At 44.2% G+C, this 21,738-nt stretch overlaps 1 protein-coding gene across 1 annotated transcript in view; it reads right to left on the bottom strand.

Moving 5' to 3' along the window:
* LOC126092507 (origin recognition complex subunit 5) overlaps positions 1-21,738 on the bottom strand; it is a 153,162-nt gene that overhangs the window by 105,506 nt on the left and 25,918 nt on the right. Inside the window, exons 2-4 of the mRNA XM_049908135.1 lie at positions 4,078-4,372; positions 3,742-3,913; positions 3,548-3,657 (exon numbers count right to left, since the gene is read on the bottom strand). Coding sequence (XP_049764092.1) covers positions 3,548-3,657; positions 3,742-3,913; positions 4,078-4,372 — 577 coding nt within the window. The remainder of the gene's footprint in view (positions 1-3,547; positions 3,658-3,741; positions 3,914-4,077; positions 4,373-21,738) is intronic.

The following is a 21,738-nucleotide window of genomic DNA, read 5'->3' as shown; positions in this document are numbered from 1 at the left end:
CCCACAGTTTCATTGCTTTTCGGCTCAATAGGAATATGATACCGTGCTGGAGAATAGTATACTGCCTCACATTAAGGTCCCTGCAAGCCACCTTATCCACTACATCTGCTAGCTCATTTCCTCAAAATCCTGCATACTCTGGTGCCCAGCATAATATACAGGCTTCTTCAAGGGTTGAAGGAGGGAGCAGTTTGTCCTGTACTATCTGGATTGTTTTCTCTGCTGCCCAGCAATGCGTGTAGGGCAGTAAAGTAACAAGAGCAGATGAGAAACTTTATGCTTTGATGACATCTCATCTGCTCCAATGACTTCAATATCACATAGTGCTCCAATCTAAAAACAGTGAACTGGCCCCTTGTTTCAAAGTAATTGTGCATACCACACCGAAAACCTGGATTTTTTTGAGGTACTTTAAAACAATGGACTTTCATTTCGAGTGCATTCATTTTTAAACATCAATTCAAAAATAACTCTGGGCCTCTTAAGTTAATGTGGGCTTTTACTGCTACCTTATCATAAATATCAGTATCTTCCACAAATACTTCTACAAGAAAAACCTTTGTACATATGGAGAACATATCCATAAGACTGTGTTATTCACTAACAGATGTTAGAAAGCTTGTAAAAGTGTGTCACCAATAGGATGACCTGCCTCCAACAGGGGGTAGGAACACATTTTGTATTCTTGGTGCTCCCACGAGGAGTCACTGCCCAATCCATATATTTCAGTGATTCTTTTGATAACCCATACCTCATACATCCGTAGTTGAGCTGGGATTGAAGAACGGATCAATAAAACTAAAGTGGATACATTCAGTCTTCTGCCAAGTCCTGCGGCCATTACATTTTAAAAATATTCAGCATTTCGAGAAACCTTACTTTCAAAGACCTCAAGTGTGGCAGCCAAGTAAGCTTTCTGTCAAAAATTATGGACAAACACCAAAGAGAAGGTTTAAAATTTTAAATGTTTCCCTTATTCTCATTTCATAAAAATTAAAACCAGAGTACAAATGGTTAAGAAAGACATACATAGTTTTCTCAGTCAAAAATTTAAAACCAGTTTTATATGCCCATTTCGCCCGACTGCAGCTGGTGTGAGGTGCTTGCGAGAATAGCAGTTGATCTACAAATAGAAAAGTTGTCCACACAGGGAGCACCGGGCAGGACCCATTAACTGTGGAAATGTTACTATTAATCACAATTCTAAACGTTGTCACACTTAACACACACTTTAGGTACATCTTGTTTGAATGAAGAGGATGACATACTGCTGTCTGAATATTTAAAACAACACAGGAAAGGAGGGATTGTAGGAATACTGGTAGACTTCCCTGGACACCCCATTCTTGGAGCTGTCCAAGGCTATTATGCCACTAAGTATGAGGTGCATTCAAGTTCTAAGGCCTCAGATTTTTTTTCTAATTAACTACTCACCCGAAATCGATGAAACTGGCATTACTTCTCGACGTAATCACCCTGCAGACGTACACATTTTTCACAATGCTGACGCCATGATTCCATGGCAGTGGCGAAGGCTTCTTTAGGAGTCTGTTTTGACCACTGGAAAATCGCTGAGGCAATAGCAGCATGGCTGGTGAATGTGCGGCCACGGAGAGTGTCTTTCATTGTTGGAAAAAGCCAAAAGTCACTAGGAGCCAGGTCAGGTGAGTAGGGAGCATGAGAAATCACTTCAAAGTTGTTATCACGAAGAAACTGTTGCGTAACGTTAGCTCGATGTGCGGGTGCGTTGTCTTGGTGAAACAGCACACGCACAGCCCTTCCCGGACGTTTTTGTTGCAGTGCAGGAAGGAATTTGTTCTTCAAAATATTTTCGTAGGATGCACCTGTTACCTTAGTTCCCTTTGGAACGCAATGGGTAAGGATTATGCCCTCGCTGTCCCAGAACATGGACACCATCATTTTTTTCAGCACTGGCGGTTACCCGAAATTTTTTTGGTGGCGGTGAATCTGTGTGCTTCCTTTGAGCCGTCTGGCGCTTTGTTTCTGGATTGAAAAATGGCATCTACGTCTCATCCATTGTCATAACCGACGAAAAGAAAGTCCCATTCATGCTGTCATTGCGCGTCAACATTGCTTGGCAACATGCCACACGGGCAGCCATGTGGTCGTCCGTCAGCATTCGTGGCACCCACCTGGATGACACTTTTTGCATTTTCAGGTCGTCATGCAGGATTGTATGCACAGAACCCACAGAAATGCCAACTCTGGAGGCGATCTGTTCAACAGTCATTCGGCGATCCCCCAAAACAATTCTCTCCACTTTCTCGATCATGTCATCAGACCAGCTTGTGCGAGCCCGAGGTTGTTTCGGTTTGTTGTCACACGATGTTCTGCCTTCATTAAACTGTTGCACCCATGAACGCACTTTCGACACATCCATAACTCCATCACCACATGTCTCCTTCAACTGTCTATGAATTTCAATTAGTTTCACACCACACAAATTCAAAAAACGAATGATTGCACGCTGTTCAAGTAAGGAAAACGTCGCCATTTTAAGTATTTATAACAGTTCTCATTCTTGCCCCTGGCGGTAAAATTCCATCTGCCATACGGTGCTGCCATCTCTGGGACTTATTGACAATGAATGCGGCCTCATTTTAAAACAATGCGCATGTTTCTATCTCTTTCCAGTCCGGAGAAAAAAATCGGAGGCCTACTTGAATGCACCTCGTAGTATCATAAGCCTTCTCAAGACTAAAAAGAATACCTAGTAAGCAATGCTGGTAAGTGGAAGCCTGTTGTATAGCCACCTCCAGCGGCATTATAGCATTATATTATCAATGCTTGCTGAGTATCTTCTGAACCCATACTGGATGTGACTAAGGAGCCACCTGCACTCCAAAATTCACCAGGGCAGTGGGTGAACATTGGAGCAATGTTTTCTCTCAGAGTTAGTGAAGACAACATAGTGATAGCTATTTGCACATATAGGGTGCACCCCAGGTTTTGAAGAGGAGATTAAAATGGCTTCCCTCCAAGAGTCATAAAATTGTCCTATTTCTCAGATCAAGCTAAAAAGGTTGAGGAGTATTTCTTTATTTCTCCCTGTGGGTTGATGCAACACACTGTAGTCCAACCTATCACAAGAAGATGATTTATCATGAGCCATAAATAATGCTGAATCCATTTCCCACATGGAGAAGGAACAGTCATCTGTTTTTTCATTGGTGGAACAGAACACTCCTCTCACTGATAACTCAGTTGGTCTGGAAAATTGGATACTGACTTTCAGTGGTGGTAATTCTGGCAAAATACTTTAACACTGTGGATTCAGATGAGACTTAATCTGAATGTGACTACATCAATTTAACATATTTGATATAAAAACAAATCTGAGTGCGATGGGGTGAGCACACAGTGTGAACATGAACAGTGAATAAAAAGAATGATACAAAAGCATTTTATAAGTGCTCTAGTCAAATGTAATGAAAAGGAACTAATGACCATTATATTTAATTGTTTATAGATAAGAAAAACAATAGTGAAAGAGAACATCAAATAAGTCTACAAAATAAGTACTTACAATAATAAAACTGTTGCACTTCATTGCTGCCTTGAGATTTAAAGTAAAGTCCAAAATATTGTCACAAGATGCATATGGTTCATAGTTATTATCAACAGTCATATTATGTTCTGTAAGAGAAAAGACAATTGGTAGTTGATACCTAACTAAAAATTAACTTTTGCAAATACTGTCAGCTAATAAGTTTTGAATACCTGCAACAGCATTCAGAATGCTCATATACAGCAATTTTGGCATATAACATTGGACACAATCGATGACAACATGTCTATACTTCAGCTTGTTGAGTATGTTTTGCAGTACAAATGACTTTCCTGTTCCAGAATGTCCATAAATAAATATGCTTTGGGGTAACTGATTTTTACACTGAAAATTAACAACTCATTTAAAAACATACTTACAGAAAAATATGTGCAATTATAGCTTTGGGTACATTTAATAACGAAAATAACTTATACAGATGTAAAAACTGCAAATGAAAAGACAAAATAAATTTATCTCCTATGACAGTTTGCTATTAGTGGACTAACCTGGCCTATGAGACCTAAAATTCTTCTAATTTCATCTTGTCTACAGAGTATATTCTCTGTTAACTCTTGTTCTACTTCACATTCACATTCTTCTGAAATATGCTGAAACTGTTCACTTTCTTGTAGCATAACTAGTGGATCAACATGATCAATATTCTTAAGTCCTTCTGGAAATACTGTAAAATCATTTTTCCATTCTTCCTTGTCAAAGTTGGGACACAATGGACCAACATCTTTTGCAACTTTTGCTTTGTTTTTTGTACTGCTTTTCTTAAATTGTGACTTCACCACATCCCTGAAAATTAACATACACATGGCAATAAAAACATAAAATAAGTTTAATTTTAGTGACAATAGTTAAAATAAATGGATCTCAAAACTACAATGACAAAAGTTCTGGCAGAATGCAAATAACTTACCTTTGTTTTCCTTATCACCTTTGTTAACACCCACATGCACATGCAGACCCACCACAACCACAACCACAACCACAACCACAACCACAACCACCACAATCACCAGTCCCGACCAATGTGGTCACATGTGCATAGATAGCGGGTCAGACTTGTACGTGAGCGACCGTTTGTAGCTGCAGTTTATGGCAGGTCATGGCCCATCAAACATAGGCCGGTGTGAGGTGGAGTGTACACCATTAAGTTAAGTAGTGGTTTTGACTTTGTACATATGTACTGTTTGTGTTTTCCTTTTCTTTTTCATTTATAAATGTAGAGCTATGGTGTTCTTTTAATCATTGAAAAAGGTCTTCTTAGGCACTTGTGGGTTTTATTGTTGTTCTGAAGAAGGAGTAGTTATCTACGCCGAAACCTGGGTTAACACTTAACACTAGGTGCTTTTTTCGCAATCGAGGCAGGTTTTGAGTTTTTTAATATATTAACCAAAGATTGCTGATGCACTGCAATGTTGAAGGTTCTTAAATTAGTACCAGTCGAGGTGTCAGATGCAGCAAGTATATACTTAGATGTTATTCTGAAAAGAGCTAAGGCAAGCATGGCTATTGACTTTATTAAACAGTGTAGAGTGCTCAACCTCTCCCCAAGTTTTATTGATGGTTTGATAGGTAAATCCTGCCGTAAAATGCCAATCCTTAGAAAGAAGCTGCGTTACCAGGTATTTAATGCTAGAATCTCCGATTTATATGCCAAGAAAGATATTTTGAATGAAAGAGCATATATGATGTACTTAGAAATTTCAAAGTTTTATTCTGTTCATTTTAACTTTCAAAATAGATGCTTTTTGGTTTAGGGCAAATGAGTGGTTGGTTCTACAAATAAAAGAGATTGCCAACAGACATGACAAAAAAATTACTAACTTAGTTGAGAAGCAGGAACGTGCTCACAAAATGATTCACACTAATTTTACAGCTGAACCTAAAAAATTCTTTGACTGGGTCATTAATAAGACAGAAATTGTATTTTCGCCCCAAGAGGAGTCTCTCTTCTCTAAAGGATTAAAATTTAATTTCCAGCCTAGCACCACAAATCTGAAAGTTCTAGAAGACACAATAGTTGACTTGAAAATCAGTCTAGATTATGCCAAAATGCCTAACGAGAAACAAACACGATTGGCTTATAAGGCCTACAAAATTATGAGTAAGGTCGCACACAGTGCACATAAAGAGGATAACACAACTAAGGTTTTTAGGAGTATTAACCGCAAACTAATACAAAATGATGCTATTGTCACTAAAGTCAATAAGGGAAACTCCGTAGTTATATCCACAAAGCAAGAATACATAGGCAAGACCGAAGCTTTTTTCCAATGACAACTGGATAGTTAAGCTTAACAAAGACCCACTATTACACTACAAAAAGAAATTAGAACTGGGATCCAAAATACTAAATATTTGATAGGAGAGTTCCGAAAGAAGGGGCTGATAAACATGAATCCCAAGCCCCCTAAATTGAGAAGCCAGTTTAAAGTTCGTAAGTTAAATCACCCAATTCGCCCTATCGTTGACAATACAGGAAGGGCCTATCATAAGCTGGCGAAATACTTGCATACTAAGATTAAAGTAAATTTCGTTTTTAGTAAAAACTATTCTGTTAAAAATTCCATTCATTTAGCTACTAGTTTACGTGATGTATCTTGTTCTGAAGATTCTAAACTAGTATCGTTTGACGTAACAAGTTTATACACTAATGTACCAGTTGACCACACACTGCAAATACTAGAGTGCAATTTACGTCACCATAAAAAACTTCTGGATAAAGAGGTCAATGAGTTGTTGATGCTGCTACGGATCGTTTTAAAACACAACTACTTTACATTTAATGGGAGATTTTACTTACAACCAACTGGTTTGGCTATGGGAAGCTCCCTAGTTGGGATTTTATCAGGAATTTTTTAAACTACTTAGAATCTGATTTTTTTGCCAGTGACGGAGAGATTCTTAGGAGAATAAAATTTTACAAAAGATATTTTGACGACATTCTATTAATCATTGATGGTTCACAAAATGATTTAACCATATTCTTTCGATTTTTAATGAGCTTCACCATAATATCAGTTTTAAAATTGAGCGAGAATCTGATACTAGGTCCTTAAATTTTTTGGACCTCACTTTAACTGTGGTTGACAACCGCATTGAATTTAATATTTTTTGGAAAAACACGTTTTCTGACAATATTATACCTGCAGACTCAGCCCATCCGTACGCCCATAAGACGGCCTTTTTTCATTCTAATATTCATCAAGTTACAGCTATCCCTCTTGCACTAGATGCGGTAGAAACTGAACTGGTCACACTTTAGAATATTGCTATAAACAATGGCTATAGGCCTCAGTTGGTAAGACAGATGGATAACAAGAAAATAAATAAAAATAATATTACGTCTTCCACCCTAGGGGATGCATTAGATGACAAACAGGTGGCAACGATATCTATCCCTTCATAGGTAATGTAAGTTACAAATTGGGGCGTTTACTCAGAGTCCATAATTTCAGTTGCCTATTCTACTAATAATAGTTTACATAGGAATTTAATTCACTCCTTGCAGAGTAAGAGCGATAAACTTTCCCAATCAGGACTATATAAAATTACATGCGAAGATTGTCCAAAATTTTACTTTGGGCAAACGGGGCGAGTTCTGGGTCTCAGGTATAAAGAGCATATTCCTACTAGAAGCGGTGACGGTACTAAGGGCTCTACTTATGCAGAACACCTTGTGCAAACAGCTCATGTGCTGAGACCTCCAGTTAATATCGAGTTACTTCATGCCGAGGTTAACGGCTTAAAACTGGATGTTTTGGAAGAAATGCAGATCTTTAAGCATTTGCAACATGTTAAAGACAATATCCTCAAAGACCAACTCCTACTAAAAAATAGAAAATTTTTTGAAGGTTTCGCACCTTTACTTTGTTCTTCATACTTGTAAATCTGATGATCTGGGGACCATCACATGCACTCACTGACTGGCAAGAGCGGTTTGGTCAAGCTGTTCATCTTCTTTCGTTTTATCCTCATTTTCTTTTTACGATGAAGGTGATTTTAGCCCGTTGAACACTTCACGTTTTATCCCTATATCTTTATTACCACGACGTCTTTAGATTACGTCCCCTTAGCCACGCCCCCCCCCCCCCCCCTGCTAACTACTGGCTTTAGGTATAGTTTTTAAGAGTTCCTCCTGTTGTCATAGGTAGTTTCATATATAAGTTTCTTTACTAGCATAAGCAACTGTGTGCAGTTATTTTTGGGTTTCATCCCCTATTTAGCTCATCTCTTGTTCTATACATTTCAGTTTTTGATATACGTTGATCCACAGTTGGGAATATATGGGCTATTTAGTCCCGACCCATGTATAACCTTTCTCGTATTCGTATGAACATGCACATTCAAGTAACTTCCCTTGTCTTGTGCATGTGCATAAATAGCGGGTCAGGCTTGTAAGTGAGCGACCGTTTGTAGCTGCAGTTTATGGCGGGTCATGGCCCATCGAACATAGGTCGGTGTAAGGTGGAGCGTACACCATTAAGTTAAGTAGTGGTTTTGACTTTGTACATATGTACTGTTTGTGTTTTCCTTTTCTTTTTCGTTTATAAATGTATAGATATGGTGTTCTTTTAATCATTTACAAAGATCTTCTTAGGCACTTGTGGGTTTTAGTGTTGTTCTGAAGAAGGTGTAGTTATCTACGCTGAAACCTGGGTTAACACTTAACACTAGGTGCTTTTTTCACAATCGAGGCAGGTTTTTAGTTTTTTAATATCTTGGGAGAACCCCAAAGGGGATGATGTCCTTTCAAGCCATCAAGTAGAAAAAAATGGGGAGGGAGCTGCCCAATAAGCTGAAGGAAGTCTGCCCTGGTGACACTGAATGACAGAGGGACATAAATGATACAGAGGGAAAAAGTCAGGTGAGAAAGGGAAAGGTGAACTGCGACAGCTTGAATATGAGTAGTCAGGAAGATGGGTTGACCACAAATGTCATCCCTTATGAACAGCAGGACACCCCCACGAGATGGAATGCCGACCTCAGGGGAAGGTCAAAACGTAACAGTAAGTAATGTGAAAGCTCAAGTGGTCGCGAGGGTGCAATTTTGTTTCCTGAAGACAAAATACAAGGTGACACTGCAATGCTAAAAGCAGCTGTAAATCCTCTTTGTGGGACCAAATGCTATGAACGTTCCATTGGAGGACAGTCACGATGAGGAACAGGTGTAGGGGTGTCACCTCGGCAGCCGCCGAGTGACAGCCGGTGAAGAGTTGCTACTACAGGGCACAGAAGGAGGAGGATCTGGCTCCCTGGGGTACACAGAAGCATCGGCCTGCTTGTGCAGTCAGTCTGTGGAGTCCAACGCTGAAAAACAGTTTGGGGTGCCCACCGGCAACACGGAGGCCGGCTGGGCTAAGGTATCATGTGGCAACACTGTCAAAGAGGATCTTCGAGGTGGTGAAGAAGACCGTTTGCCTTTGGTGAACTTCTTCGAGCCTTTCCAGTTAGAGGAAGACTCACGTGTTGTTTGGCTGGAGGGATGGAGGAAGTCTTCATGGCAGTACTCCTCTTGCCCTTCCCGGCCTACCGGTTGTGTAGCTGGTGGCACAGCTGGACTGGGGGATGGCGATGCTACCTTGGCACTGGGTGATTTCACAACATCTGAGCTGAATTGGAGGTCGCTCGTCTGCGTGGCCACGTCCTCCGTGGAACGAGGGGTAACTAGAACAGAACTATAGGTGCCAGATGGGACAATGCAGGGCTTGCGACTGGCCAGTAACTTGCAAGCTACTGGGTAAGGTACTTTTCCCTTTACCCAGATCTCCTGGACAACCCGCTCATCAAGATTCGCCCCATGAGGTGGAAGTCTGCTGGGTTGTTGCACAGCAAAAGAGGAGATGGGGATGTTATCGTGACACTTGGCAATTTTACAAATGCATGCTGAATTTAAGGTCGCATGTCTTTGTGGTCGTGTCCTTCACAGAGCGACATGTAGCAAGAAAAAAATGCCGCATCATAAAATGCGAGGCTTCCGGCTAGACAATAGCTTGCGAGCACTTCTTCCTTCACCTGAATCTCTTGGATGACCCTTCTCATAGGGATACAGAAGACAATCTTGGGAGGAGGCGGCATGGCCGCCACTTCAGTTGATACAGTGCGAAGAAGGAGGTGAACAATCACACTACTACAGGTGACACATTTGGCTGGGTGTCGACAAGACGTTCTAGTGTGGTTGAAACGATGACACTGGTAGCAGTACATTGGGTTTGGAATGTATGGCTGGACTGTGATAATTTCATAGCCTGTTTTTATCTTGGACAGAAGCACCACTCTATCAAAGGTGAGAAAAAGAGTGCGGGTGGGCACTAAGGAAAAATCTACCTTTTTCATTACATGACGGATGGCAAAGAAACCCAGCCTCAGTTAGACCATCAAGGAGCCTGGTGTAAATTACACCATGGGAAGAATTCAAAGTTCTATGGGCATCAACATGAACAGGATAGCCAAGGAGAAGCAAGACAGCAAGCAGTTGTTGTGCTTGAGAATCTGAAGTAGTCTCCCAAAGCAAAGTGCCATTCCATAAACAAGAGCATGATTTCACAGGGCCGGCAACTGCATCAACACTTTTCTGAATAACGAATGGATTTACTGTGGTGAAGGACTGACCGTCTTCAGTACGTGAGACCATGAGGAACCGTGGTGCAGCGGGAAGGGTCTTTGAATCATTAGCCTCATTACTTTTACATTTTGTAGACATTGATTGGGAAGATGATTGACTCACTGCAAGAAAATCTACCATGATTGCCAGCGTCTCTGATGGCATGCTCCTTCCAACTGGGGCCTTGCTTCACAAGGGGGTGTACCCGCCTTAGGGGATTGTTCACACCAATCGGCAATTTGGGAAGGTTGCAGCTCAGGCAGTCACCCCTACCTGGGCCTGCCCTGTATCAGGGGATACATGCAAACCCTACCTGTTGACCCGGGGCTGGGAACTACGTGTTACCCAGTCACCTGTTACATGTCAGATGCGTGGGCCTGCCTTCAGGAGCACACAGCGAGGAAGAAGAAAAAGAGGAACTTCAAATGCCGAAGGGGAGGAACAAGAGGAGAAGGGAAACAAAGAAAGGAAATGGGAGTGAAAAACGAAGGTTAGACTGTTCTTACTTCAGCGACCAACAATGCAGAACATTCCCAGGTAAAAAATGCCGCAAAGGCTGGGGGCCTGTGGTGGCCAAGCATGAACCCACCATAGTGGCGAGCCTCCTGGGGGGTGTGATGACTTCATAGCCTGCTTTGATCTGTGATGGAAGCATTACTCTATCAAATGTGAGAAAAAGAGTGTATATAGACACTAAGGATGCATCAACCATGATGCCCTGATCAGAGAGGTAAGTTTGAATTTTTACCTTAAGTTTGGATTTCTACCTAAGTCAGACGAGCAGCCTTACGTAAATCACCACAAACATAATTCAGCGTTCGATGGGCCTCAACACGAAGAGGATAGCCAGGAAGGAGTGAAGCTGCAAGCAGTTGTTGGGCTTCAGAATTATAATTCATCTCCGAAATCAAAGCGCTATTACACAAGTGGGAACTGGATTTCAGAGGGCCAGCAGTTGCATCAACAACTTTCTGAATTATAAACTGATTAATCAAAGTAAAGGACTGTCCTACTTCAGTACATGGTACCATGTGGAACTGAGGAGGAGCTGGGATAATCTTGGAACTAGTAGATGCAGAGTCATTGTGAGAAAATCCCCACGATTGCCAGTATCTCCAATGGCGCACTCCATCCAACTGGGCCTCCTCCCCCCACCCCCTTAGGTTATTGTTCACACCTGAGATCACATCTCTTGAAGATCTGACTGAGGGACCAATTGGCAATTTGGAAAGGTAATAGCTCAGGCAGTCACCCCTCCTTGGACCTGGCCTGTAACAGGAGGTATGTGCAAACCCTACCAGTTGCCCCAGGACAGGGAATTACGCATTACCCAGTCACCTGTTAAGTGTCAGACACATGGGCCGGCCTTCTCGAGAGCAGACGGAGGAAAAAGAGACAAAGAGGAACCTCAAACACCAAAGTGGAGGAAGGATAGGAGATGGAGCATGAAAACAGAAAAAAGAAACAGTGGAGAGACTGTCAAGCTATTAAAACTGTAGAACACATTCCCAAAAATATCCCAGACATTTTCCCCAAGGTAGGGGAAAATGGAGGATAGACAGGCTGCTTGACAGGGAAAAGGTGCAGCAAAGGCTGGAGCTCCATGATAGCCAAGCACAAACTCACCAAAGAGTGGTGAGCCCCCTGGACAGCCACGATTGCTTACTCTGTGCCGTCTTGCAACACAGCGGTTGCCATAGCAAAAATCCATAAAATGCAGTTTCAGCTGCTTGGCCACATTCCTTACTCACCAGAATGAGCTACAAGTGACTTTTTGTTCCCTCAGCTAAACATTGAGCTCAAACGACAGAAACTTTCATCAAATGAAGAGGACATCACCTTCATAAACAATTGTTTTGTAGCGGAAGACACTACAGGTGCGATTCTGAACACGACCGCACACCGCAGACTGCACCGACCAGTTGCAGGCGGCACCACTGGTTGCCATTGTTTGCAATGTGAGGCATACGGAACACGGCGGCAGCGTCGTCTGCCACTGTATACCTGCTTTGGTGGCACACTGCACATCTGGTCAGGAACCAGTAGTGCCACTGCCACCGAACCGCATAGCAACTGGAGACTGCTTTTACTGGCTGATCATACCCAATTCAGTGAAAATGAGTTTCTCAGACTCCAATGAAGAAAAGTTAATTAACAGTGTGGCAAAATATTCTGTAATTTATGACGCAGGACATGAATAATACAGAAATGTTTTAGTGAAAGATAACGTCTGGAAAGCTGTAGCACAAGAGTTAAATAAAACAAGTACATATAGTCAACCAATTATTTACTACCAAATAGATCCATATGTGCATTAACAATAATTATATGTATATGTTAAAAAGGCAATAGTATATATGTTTCGTCTTACATCAATCATTATTTATTATTTACATTCCATTGCTATTCACAACCCATTGTTAACTGCTGCCTCTTGCCACACCACAGAACCGTATTCACTGAAGAAAAAATCTTTAAGTTTGTCTCTAACTTCGAAACCACTGCTGTTTAGAAATCCTCCAATACGAGAAAACCTATGCATGTTGTTTTTTTGGCTGGTTGCTTCGTTAACACTATAGCTATAAAATGGAATACCATTTTCCTCAAGGTAACCGTCTCGTAGCAAATTGGGTAAACAACGTGCCGACAAAACGGGGTTGTCAGCCTCGTCAGGCGCCACAGCAGTAGGACTATAAAATACCCTAAATACTTAGCTTAATAGCCCAAAGGCATTTTCTGACACTCAACAAGCATGGCATAATCTATAGTTATAGATCTGTTTGTCTCGATGTGATGTAGCAACTCCTCTGGAATAAGATTTCATCACACAATCACTAAGCGCAAACACTTTGTCTCCTATCCGGGAATGTTGGTTGGTTTGTGCGATTGAAGGGACCAGACTGCTAGGGCCATCAGTCCCTTGTTCCAAAACCTCGAAACACCCACAAAGAATAAAAACAAACAATGGAGACAACAAGAGATGACACAGTACAAGACAGGCTCAAACACAGACCAGACAAAAGGAATTAAAATCACACGGAGTGTGACAGTGGTTGGCCGACCATAGAGAGAAAAAAGGAAAAGCCAACCACCAAGAAACACACAAAAAAAACTCAGGCTATGATAGTAGGCCAAAGGCCAGACTCAACACAAAATAAAGATTAAGTGATAAAAGCCCCCTGCATGAATAAAACACGAAACTAAGCCTGCCATGGCAGTGTCATCTGTTAAAAGTGCAGGGAGTGTATCAGGCAGTGCAAACGTCTGCCTGAGTGCAGTTAAAAAGGGACAGGTCAACAAAATGTGGACCACCGTCAAAGCCGACCCGCAGCGACATAGAGACGGGTCCTCGCGGTGCAGTAAATGGCTGTGTGTCAAGCGGGTGTGGCCAATGTGGAGCTGACAAAGGACAACTGAGTCCCTCTGAGGGGCTCGCATGGAGGACTGCCATACATTCGTCGTCTCCTTGATAGGACAGAGTTTGTTTGGTGTGGTCAGGTCGCACCATTCAGTGTCCCAAAGTTCGAAAACTTTGTGGCATAAGACAGCTTGCAAATCAGTCTCCGGGAGGCCAATGTCCAGAGATGATTTACTGGTGGCCTGTTTGGGCAGTCGGTCAACATGTTCATTGCCCTGTATCCCAACATGGCCTGGGGTCCACACAAAGACCACAGAGCTGCCGCAACGGGCAAGAGTATGGAGGGACTCCTGGACAGCCATCACCAGACGAGAGCGAGGGAAACACTGGTCGATAGCTCGTAAACCGCTCAGGGAGTCGCTACAGATAATGAAGGACTCACCTGAGCAGGAGTGGATATAATCTAGGGCAAGAGAGATGGCGACCAGCTCAGCAGTGAAAACGCTGCAGCCAGCCGGCAATGAGTGTTGTTCGCAATGGTCCCCTAGAGTGAGAGCACAACCGACATGAACAGCAACCATCAAACCATCAGTGTAAACAATGCCAGAGCCCTGATACATGGCAAGGATGGAAAGAAAGCGGCAGCGGAAGGCCTTAGGACGGACTGAGTCCTTCGGGCCCTGTACCAATTCGAGCCGAAGGCATGGGCGGGGCACACACCACAGGGGTGTATGCGGAGGGGCCCGGAAAGGAGGTGGAAGAGGGAAAACACCAAGCCCGGAGAGAAGCTCTCTGATGTGGACCGTGATTGTACAACCCGACCAGGACCGACATTCTGGGAGATGGACGACCGACTGAGGGAACAGGAGACAATAATTAGGATGCCCGGGCAAGCTACAAACATGTGTAGCATAAGCGGCCAGTAAACATTGGCGCCGTAACAGCAGTGGAGGGACACCTGCCTCCACAAGCATGCTGTTCACAGGGCTGGTCTGGAAAGCTCCAGTGACAAGTCAGATCCCGCTGTGAAGGATGGGGTCCAGCACCCGCAACGCAGAAGTGGATGCTGAACCATAAGCCAGGCTCCCATAATCCGGACGGGACTGAATTAACGCCTGGTAGAGCCATAAGAAGGTAGATCGGTTGGCTCCCCAGCTGGCGAGGCTCAAGCATCGCAGAGCATTAAGATGCCGCCAACACATCTGTTTAAGCTGCCGAATATGAGGGAGCCAAGTCAACCGGGCATCAAAAACCACACCCAAAAACCGATGTGTCTCCACCACAGCAAGAGGTTCACCATCAAGATAAAGCCATGGCGCAGGGTGAATGGTGCATCGCCGTCAGAAATGCCTAACGCAGTTCTTGGCAGCCGAAAACTGGAAGCCATGTGCTACAGCCCAAGACTGCGCCTTGCAGATAGCACCCTGCAGCTGACGTTCAGCAGCTGCAATGCCAATGGAGCTATAGTAGAGGCAGAAGTCGTCAGCATACAAGGAAGCTGAGACAGACATTCCCACCGCCACAGCGAGCCCATTAATCGCAATTAAAAACAGGCAGACACTTAAGACAAATCCCTGCGGTACCCTGTTCTCCTGAACTCGGGGGGGAACTATCGGAGGCCGCAACTTGCACGCGGAAGGTATGATGTGACAGAAAATTTCATATGAAAATCGGCAGCAGACCATGAAGACCCCAACCATGAAGTGTAGAGAGGATGTGATGTCACCATGTCATATCATATGCCTTCAGCATGTCAAAAAAGACAGCGACGAGGTGCTGACAGTGGGCAAAGGCCGTACGGGTGGCAGACTCCAGGCTCACCAGATTATAGGCGACAGAGCAGCCCTTACGGAACCCACCCTGAGACAGAGCCAGAAGGCCCAGAGACTCGAGCACCCAACTAAGCCGCTGGCTCACCACGGGTTCGAGCAACTTGCAAAGAATTTTGGTGAGGCTAATGGGGCGGTAGCTGTCCACCTTCAGTGGGTTCTTGCCAGGTTTCAAAATGGGGATGACGATGCTTTCCCGCCACTGCGACAGGAACTCACCCTTAACCCAGATACGGTTGTAAAGGTCAAAGAGGCGTCGCTGGCAGTCCACTGAGAGGTGGTTGAGCATCTGACAGTGGATTAGATCGGGCGCGGGAGCTGTATCAGGGCAAGCGGCTAGGGCATTTCGGAATTCCCACTCACTGAACGGAACACTGTAGGATTCATGATGCCGCATGTGAAATGAAAGGCTCCGATGTTCCCAACGCTCTTTAATGGAGCGGAAGGCCAGTGGGCAATTTGCAGAAGCGGAACTCTGAGCAAAATGCTCTGCTAAGCGGTTGGAAATTGTGTCGGGGTCAGTACAAACTGCTCCATTCAGTGAGAGTGCAGGGATGCTGACAGGAGTCCGATAGCCATAGAGGTGCCTAATCTTGGCCCAAACCTGCGGTGGAGACATATGGAGGCCAATGGTGGAGACGTAACTTTCCCAGCACTCCTGCTTGTGTTGGCGAATGATGCGGCAGGCCTTCACATGGAGCCTCTTAAATTCGATGAGGTGTTCTAATGAGGGATGTCGCTTGTGACGCTGGAGCACCCACCTGCAATCTTCAATCACCCCGGCGATCGCAGGCGACCACCAAGGCACAGTCCTCCGCCGAGGGGACCCAGAAGAACGAGGAATGGCAGATTCTGTGGCAGTAACGATGCCGGTGGTGACCGAGCGAACCACCGCATCAATGGCTTCATTGGAAAGAGGCTCAATAGTGGCAATGGAGGAGAACAAGTCCCAGTCAGCCTTATTCACAGCCCATCTGCAAGGATGCCCAGAAGAGAGATGCTGTGGCAGTGACAGAAAGATCGGAAAGTGGTCACTACCACACTACCACACTCCATTGGACAGACGGTAAGAGGCTAGGGCTGCAGATCGAAAGGTCGATGGCTGAGTACATGCCATGCGCCACACTGAAATGTGTGAAGGCACCATCATTTAAAATGGAAAGGTTGAGCTGTGCCAATACGTGCTCAATGGTGCTGCCTCTGTCCGTTGCCACTGATCCACCCCACAGAGGGTTATGGGCGTTGAAGTCGCCCAGTAACAGGAAAGGTGGCAGTAATTGGGCTATCAGCGCAGCCAGGACATGCTGCGGGACATCACCATCCGGTGGAAGATATAGACTGTAGACAGTAACAGCCTGAGGTGTCCACACCCGAACAGCAACAGCCTCTACAGGTGTTTGTAGAGGGACAGACTCGCTGTGAAGAGAGTGAAGGACATAGATGCAGACGCCACAAGATACCCTTTCATATGTTGCCCGGTTCTTATAATAACCCCAATAGCCATGGAGGACGGGGGTTCGCATTGCTGGAAACCAAGTTTCTTCAAGCACAATGCAGAAGAAAGGGTGAAGGCTGGGAAGTTGTCGGAGCTCAGCAAGATGGTGGGAGAAACCGCTGCAGTTCCACTGGAGGATGACATTGTCCATGGCTGAGAAAGGCGTGAAGGCACTGAGGAGGCAAATTACGTTGCTGGGTCACCTGTCGTCACTGATCGAGTACCGACAGGAGCGACATCCATCACGTCCGAGGGACCGGCGAGATCGAGGTCCTCAGCAGACGCAAGAATCTCCACCTCATCCTCAGACGCAGAGCTTGTAGGTAGCAGTGGAGTAGGTGCCACCGCAGGTGCCTTGGTCTTAGGGGTCTTCAATTTCGCTTTCTCGTGTTGTTCCTTAGGTTGCCCTTGCTGGGAGTGCTTTTTTGAGTCAGTCTCCGGGACTGAAGAGGATCGCGAAGCTCGACGACCGGCGACCAGTGGCTTCTTCAGCCACTGGTGGGTGTCTGCTGTGCCACTGGTAGGAACTTGGTAAGGGAGTGACCCAAGGGATCCCTTCCGAGCGAGAGAAGCCAAAGACGACTCGAGCTTCTCTGTCTTAGAAGTGGGGACTGGTGCCCCTGGTGGTTGAGGGGGTGCTGCTCCTGAGGTAGGTGGTGCGGGAGCAACAGAGAGAGAAGTGGCCCCCAACGTCAAGGGGGCAGGTGTGGTCCTCCGGTTCTGAGAGCTCACAGTATGTGGTGCAGCTATGGAAACTGTAGCAGGAGTGACAGTGGCGGCATAAGATGACGTCATGCGTACTGGATGAAGTCGTTCAAATTTCCGCTTAGCCTCAGTACAGGTCAATCAATCCAGGGTCTTGTATTTCATTATTTTCCGTTCCTGCTGTAGAATCTTACAGTCCGGTGAGCAAGGGGGATGGTGCTCTCTGCAGTTGACACAGATGGGAGGTGGGGCACATGGAGTATCAGGATGGGATGGTCGACCACAATCGTGACATATGAGGCTGGAAGCACAGTGGGAAGACATATGGCCGAAGTTCCAACACTTGAAGCACCACATTGGGGGAGAGATATATGGCTTGACATCACAACAACGGTACACCATCACCTTGACCTTCTCAGGTAATGTGACCCTCGAAGGTGAAGGCACCGGTGGCAACTTGATGATCCCTCGGACCTCGGTGGACGCGCCGGACAAAATGGACACCTCGTCGCACTAAGTTGGCGCGCAGCTCGTCATCGGACTGTAAAAGAAGATCTCTGAAGAAAATAATTCCCTGGACCATATTTAAGCTTTTTTGGGGGGTGATACTAACAGAAACATCCCCCGAACTTGTCCTCTAAATACTCTACAAAGAACTGAGGCTTCACAGACACAAAGGATTCCCCGTCAGCTCTGGTACAGACGAGATACCGGGGTGAATATGTTTCGCTGTCATTCATAGCCTTTCGTTCCTCCCATGGTGTGGCCAGGGAGGGGGAACGATTTGGGATCATAAATGTTAGCTTTAAAATGAGCCCTCGAATTCTTAGAGACTGCTGGTGGCCGGCCACCAGCAAGAGAATATGTGTCATACTTCATTGCGTGTCATCCATCCTGCTGCCACCTACTCCGACCAAGGGCCCTCCCCACGGGTGCCACCCACTCGCAGCCACAGCAAGGGCCACCTGGCAGGATGTCCATTGCCGGGAGTCCTGATGCCTCATGGAGATGGGCATCTACTCCTTGGCATACGTGGAGAGTTAATAGCGCAGGCATGAGTAGAGTGATCCCCGTGTTGTCAGGGGGCTACAACCAACAGGGTACATCACGGCCCCACCACAACAGACTGGCTACTGTGCTGGTTTCTAGGTGCAATAAAGTCCATGGTCGTCGCCTCCACAAAAAGCAACAGTGCATACTGGAAATTGCACCCAGGATCGCATCCTCGCCCAAGAGATGGAGAACGAGCGGGATGGCAATGCGACAACGATAAAGCTGGCTAGAGGTCTCAGTGCACGATGGACAAAAAGCACCATGTAAGGTGCCCGTCCCCAATTGGCTCGTTCTGCAGAAGAATTTGGAAAGATGGAGGTCAAACCTGAGAGGGGACCATCACAGAGGCCGAAACGTTTGAGAGACTCCTTTTAGTCGCCTCCTATGACAGGCAGGAATACCGCAGGCCTATTCTTACCCCCAAACCCGCAGGGGGATCTGGAAATGTTGTAGTTTCACAGTTGTGTCTGGCAAACATTTTGGCGGAGGTATATTAAACTCCTTTGCAGCTATTTTCTTGCCCACAGCCGATTTCTGAAATATACCATTACCAGACTCTTTTCCGTAAGTGTCGACATCAACACTAATGAATTTACAATTTGCATTCACAATAGCCAACAGAACAATTGAAAAAAAAATCTTTGTAACTAAAAAGCAGAGATCCCCTTTTCTCTGGTGTCCTTATGCGAACATGTTTTCCATCTATAGTGCCTAAACAATTAGGTATATTCCATTTAAGCCAAAATTATTCTTCAATACGTCTGAAATCTAATTCATTAGAAGGTGGCATCAACATGGGCAGCAGCCTTATTCTTAATATCTTCAAAACATTTTTAACAACTCTTGATATGCAAGATGGTGGTATATGATAGGCAAAAGATAAAGACCGGTAACTTTCCCCTGTGGCCAAGAATCTGAAATAAACGAAAACATACAGCTAATATAATTTCGATTTGTAGGTTATGACTGTAAGAAGAAGCGGAAATTTTTAAGGGATGGTTACCAGAGGTTCGAGAAGAGAAGCAAATTAGGAACAGGCTCTGCTGCCTCAAAAAATTCAAAAACAAAAAGACACGAACAGCTACCGTTCCTTGACAGTGTTCCACAACACACATCTGGAGAAACAAATATTACATTGACATCATCACAGACAACAATACAAGAAAGCCAAGAAGGCAGTGAACTGGACCTTTCAGCATCACAGGAAGAAGATACAGCAGAAACACACACAATAGAAAATAGTGGTGAAACATCTGTGGTAACAAACGATGAACATTATGTGCCAGCACGGAAAAGAATACACAGTAAAGTTTATAGTAATAACGATACAATATTAAAAATGTGAAAAGAAAGGAATGAAATTAGGCAAAAATTTACTAAAAAAGTTTATGGAACACAAAGATGATGATACTGACTTATTTTTCCATCACATCAACACAGTTGTAACTCATTGACCTCCAGTTTATAAGGCAGAAGCCAAAAGAAAAGTTAGTACAATCATTTCTGAAATAATGGCAGCAGAGTGCAACACACTTCAGCCAAGTGATAACAGCAGCCCTTCAACCTCCACAACTCTCTCACAGAGTCTTGGAACTGCAGCACAATCTAATAATGTATAACATTTTGTGGACTTACTTCAGCGACAAATATAATTTTTCCTTCTGCACTTATTGCATTCTTAGATGCTGTGGTTTTATGTCATCTTTAATAAAACTATCATGAAATTGAACTGTCTTTTATTTAAACGACAGTAGCCGCACCTTAATTATTATCTGGACACATTGAAGACACAGAGACAGCACTGGGAGAAGTGCACAGACTTACTCCGCTGCAGAGTGAAAATCTCATTCTGGAAACATCCGCCAGGCTGTGGCTAAGCCATGTCTCCGCAGTATCCTTTCTTTCAGGAGTGCTAGTTCTGCAGGGTTCGCAGGAGAGCTTCTGTAAAGTTTGGAAGGTAGGAGACAAGATACTGGCAGAAGTAAAGCTGTGAGGACAGGGCGTGAGTCGTGCTTCGGTAGCTCAGTCGGTAGAGCACTTGCCCGCGAAAGGCAAAGGTCCCGAGTTCGAGTCTCGGTCAGGCACACAGTTTTAATCTGCCAGGAAGTTTCATATCAGCGCACACTCCGCTGCAGAGTGAAAATCTCATTCTGGTTATAAAGAGATTATGTAGAAAATTAAAATAATAAATTGTACAAAAATGTCTTATTTCGTTGTCGGGCCAGAAACTTTTTGACTACCCCTGTATGTGCTGTACCTGCTGCTGCAACTGACAGATGGGGATATACAAATCATGGCCTGCACCTGAACAGGAGAGGAAGGACAGATCAACTGAGCATCTTCCAGAAAGTGCATGGAGGAGAACATGAAAACAGACAAAATCCCTGGGCTTACTGGAGTCACTGTGACACTGTTTTTAGCTTACAGTCAGGCTACAGAAAGACAGTCTTTAAAGAAAACAGAACTGAACATGACCATAAATATGTAATAGTTTCCATAAAAGTAAAATTAATTTACTTCATCAGAACATCATGGGGCTGTAAAACAAGGTAGATGTGCTTCTTGTATATCTAGAAAAAAAGGTGAAAAAATTGTGGTGAGATGTTCTGTGTATCTCTGAATACCACATCACCACAGAGACAGAAAATATGAATGTAAGGGATCACAAACTACCATCATTTATATCTAGAGTGAACATGAAAAGAGGAGTTTGCAACATATGTAAAAATTGGACTCAAAATCAAAACTGCTGACAAGCAGTTTTGTGTAGATCAGAACCCACAGACATATGCTTGTGAGCTGTTATTGCAGAATACTTTTCTTGTGATTGTTATGTCTACAGATTGCCTCTAGGAAACTTTATATCATTTCTGAGAAATTAGGATGCCTCATCAAGCTTCCTGTCAGACGAAAAACAGTAGTGTGTGGAGATTTCAGTGTAAATTTCTTAAGAGAGACAAACAGGGAAAATGAACTGGAATCATTACTTGGGTGTTTCAATCTAATTTTGTTGATTAATTTTGTGGCTTTTGTCCAGCAAGTTTGCAGGACACAGATCAGAAAATTTATAGGCAGCACTCATCCTGAAACAATTAATTTCTACAGAATTGT

The sequence above is a fragment of the Schistocerca cancellata genome, chromosome 7 (assembly GCF_023864275.1).
Source record: "Schistocerca cancellata isolate TAMUIC-IGC-003103 chromosome 7, iqSchCanc2.1, whole genome shotgun sequence".
Classification (NCBI taxonomy): Eukaryota; Metazoa; Arthropoda; class Insecta; order Orthoptera; family Acrididae; genus Schistocerca; species Schistocerca cancellata.
Note: the sequence above shows the minus strand (reverse complement) of the source record. Positions and strands in the feature narration are given on the sequence as shown.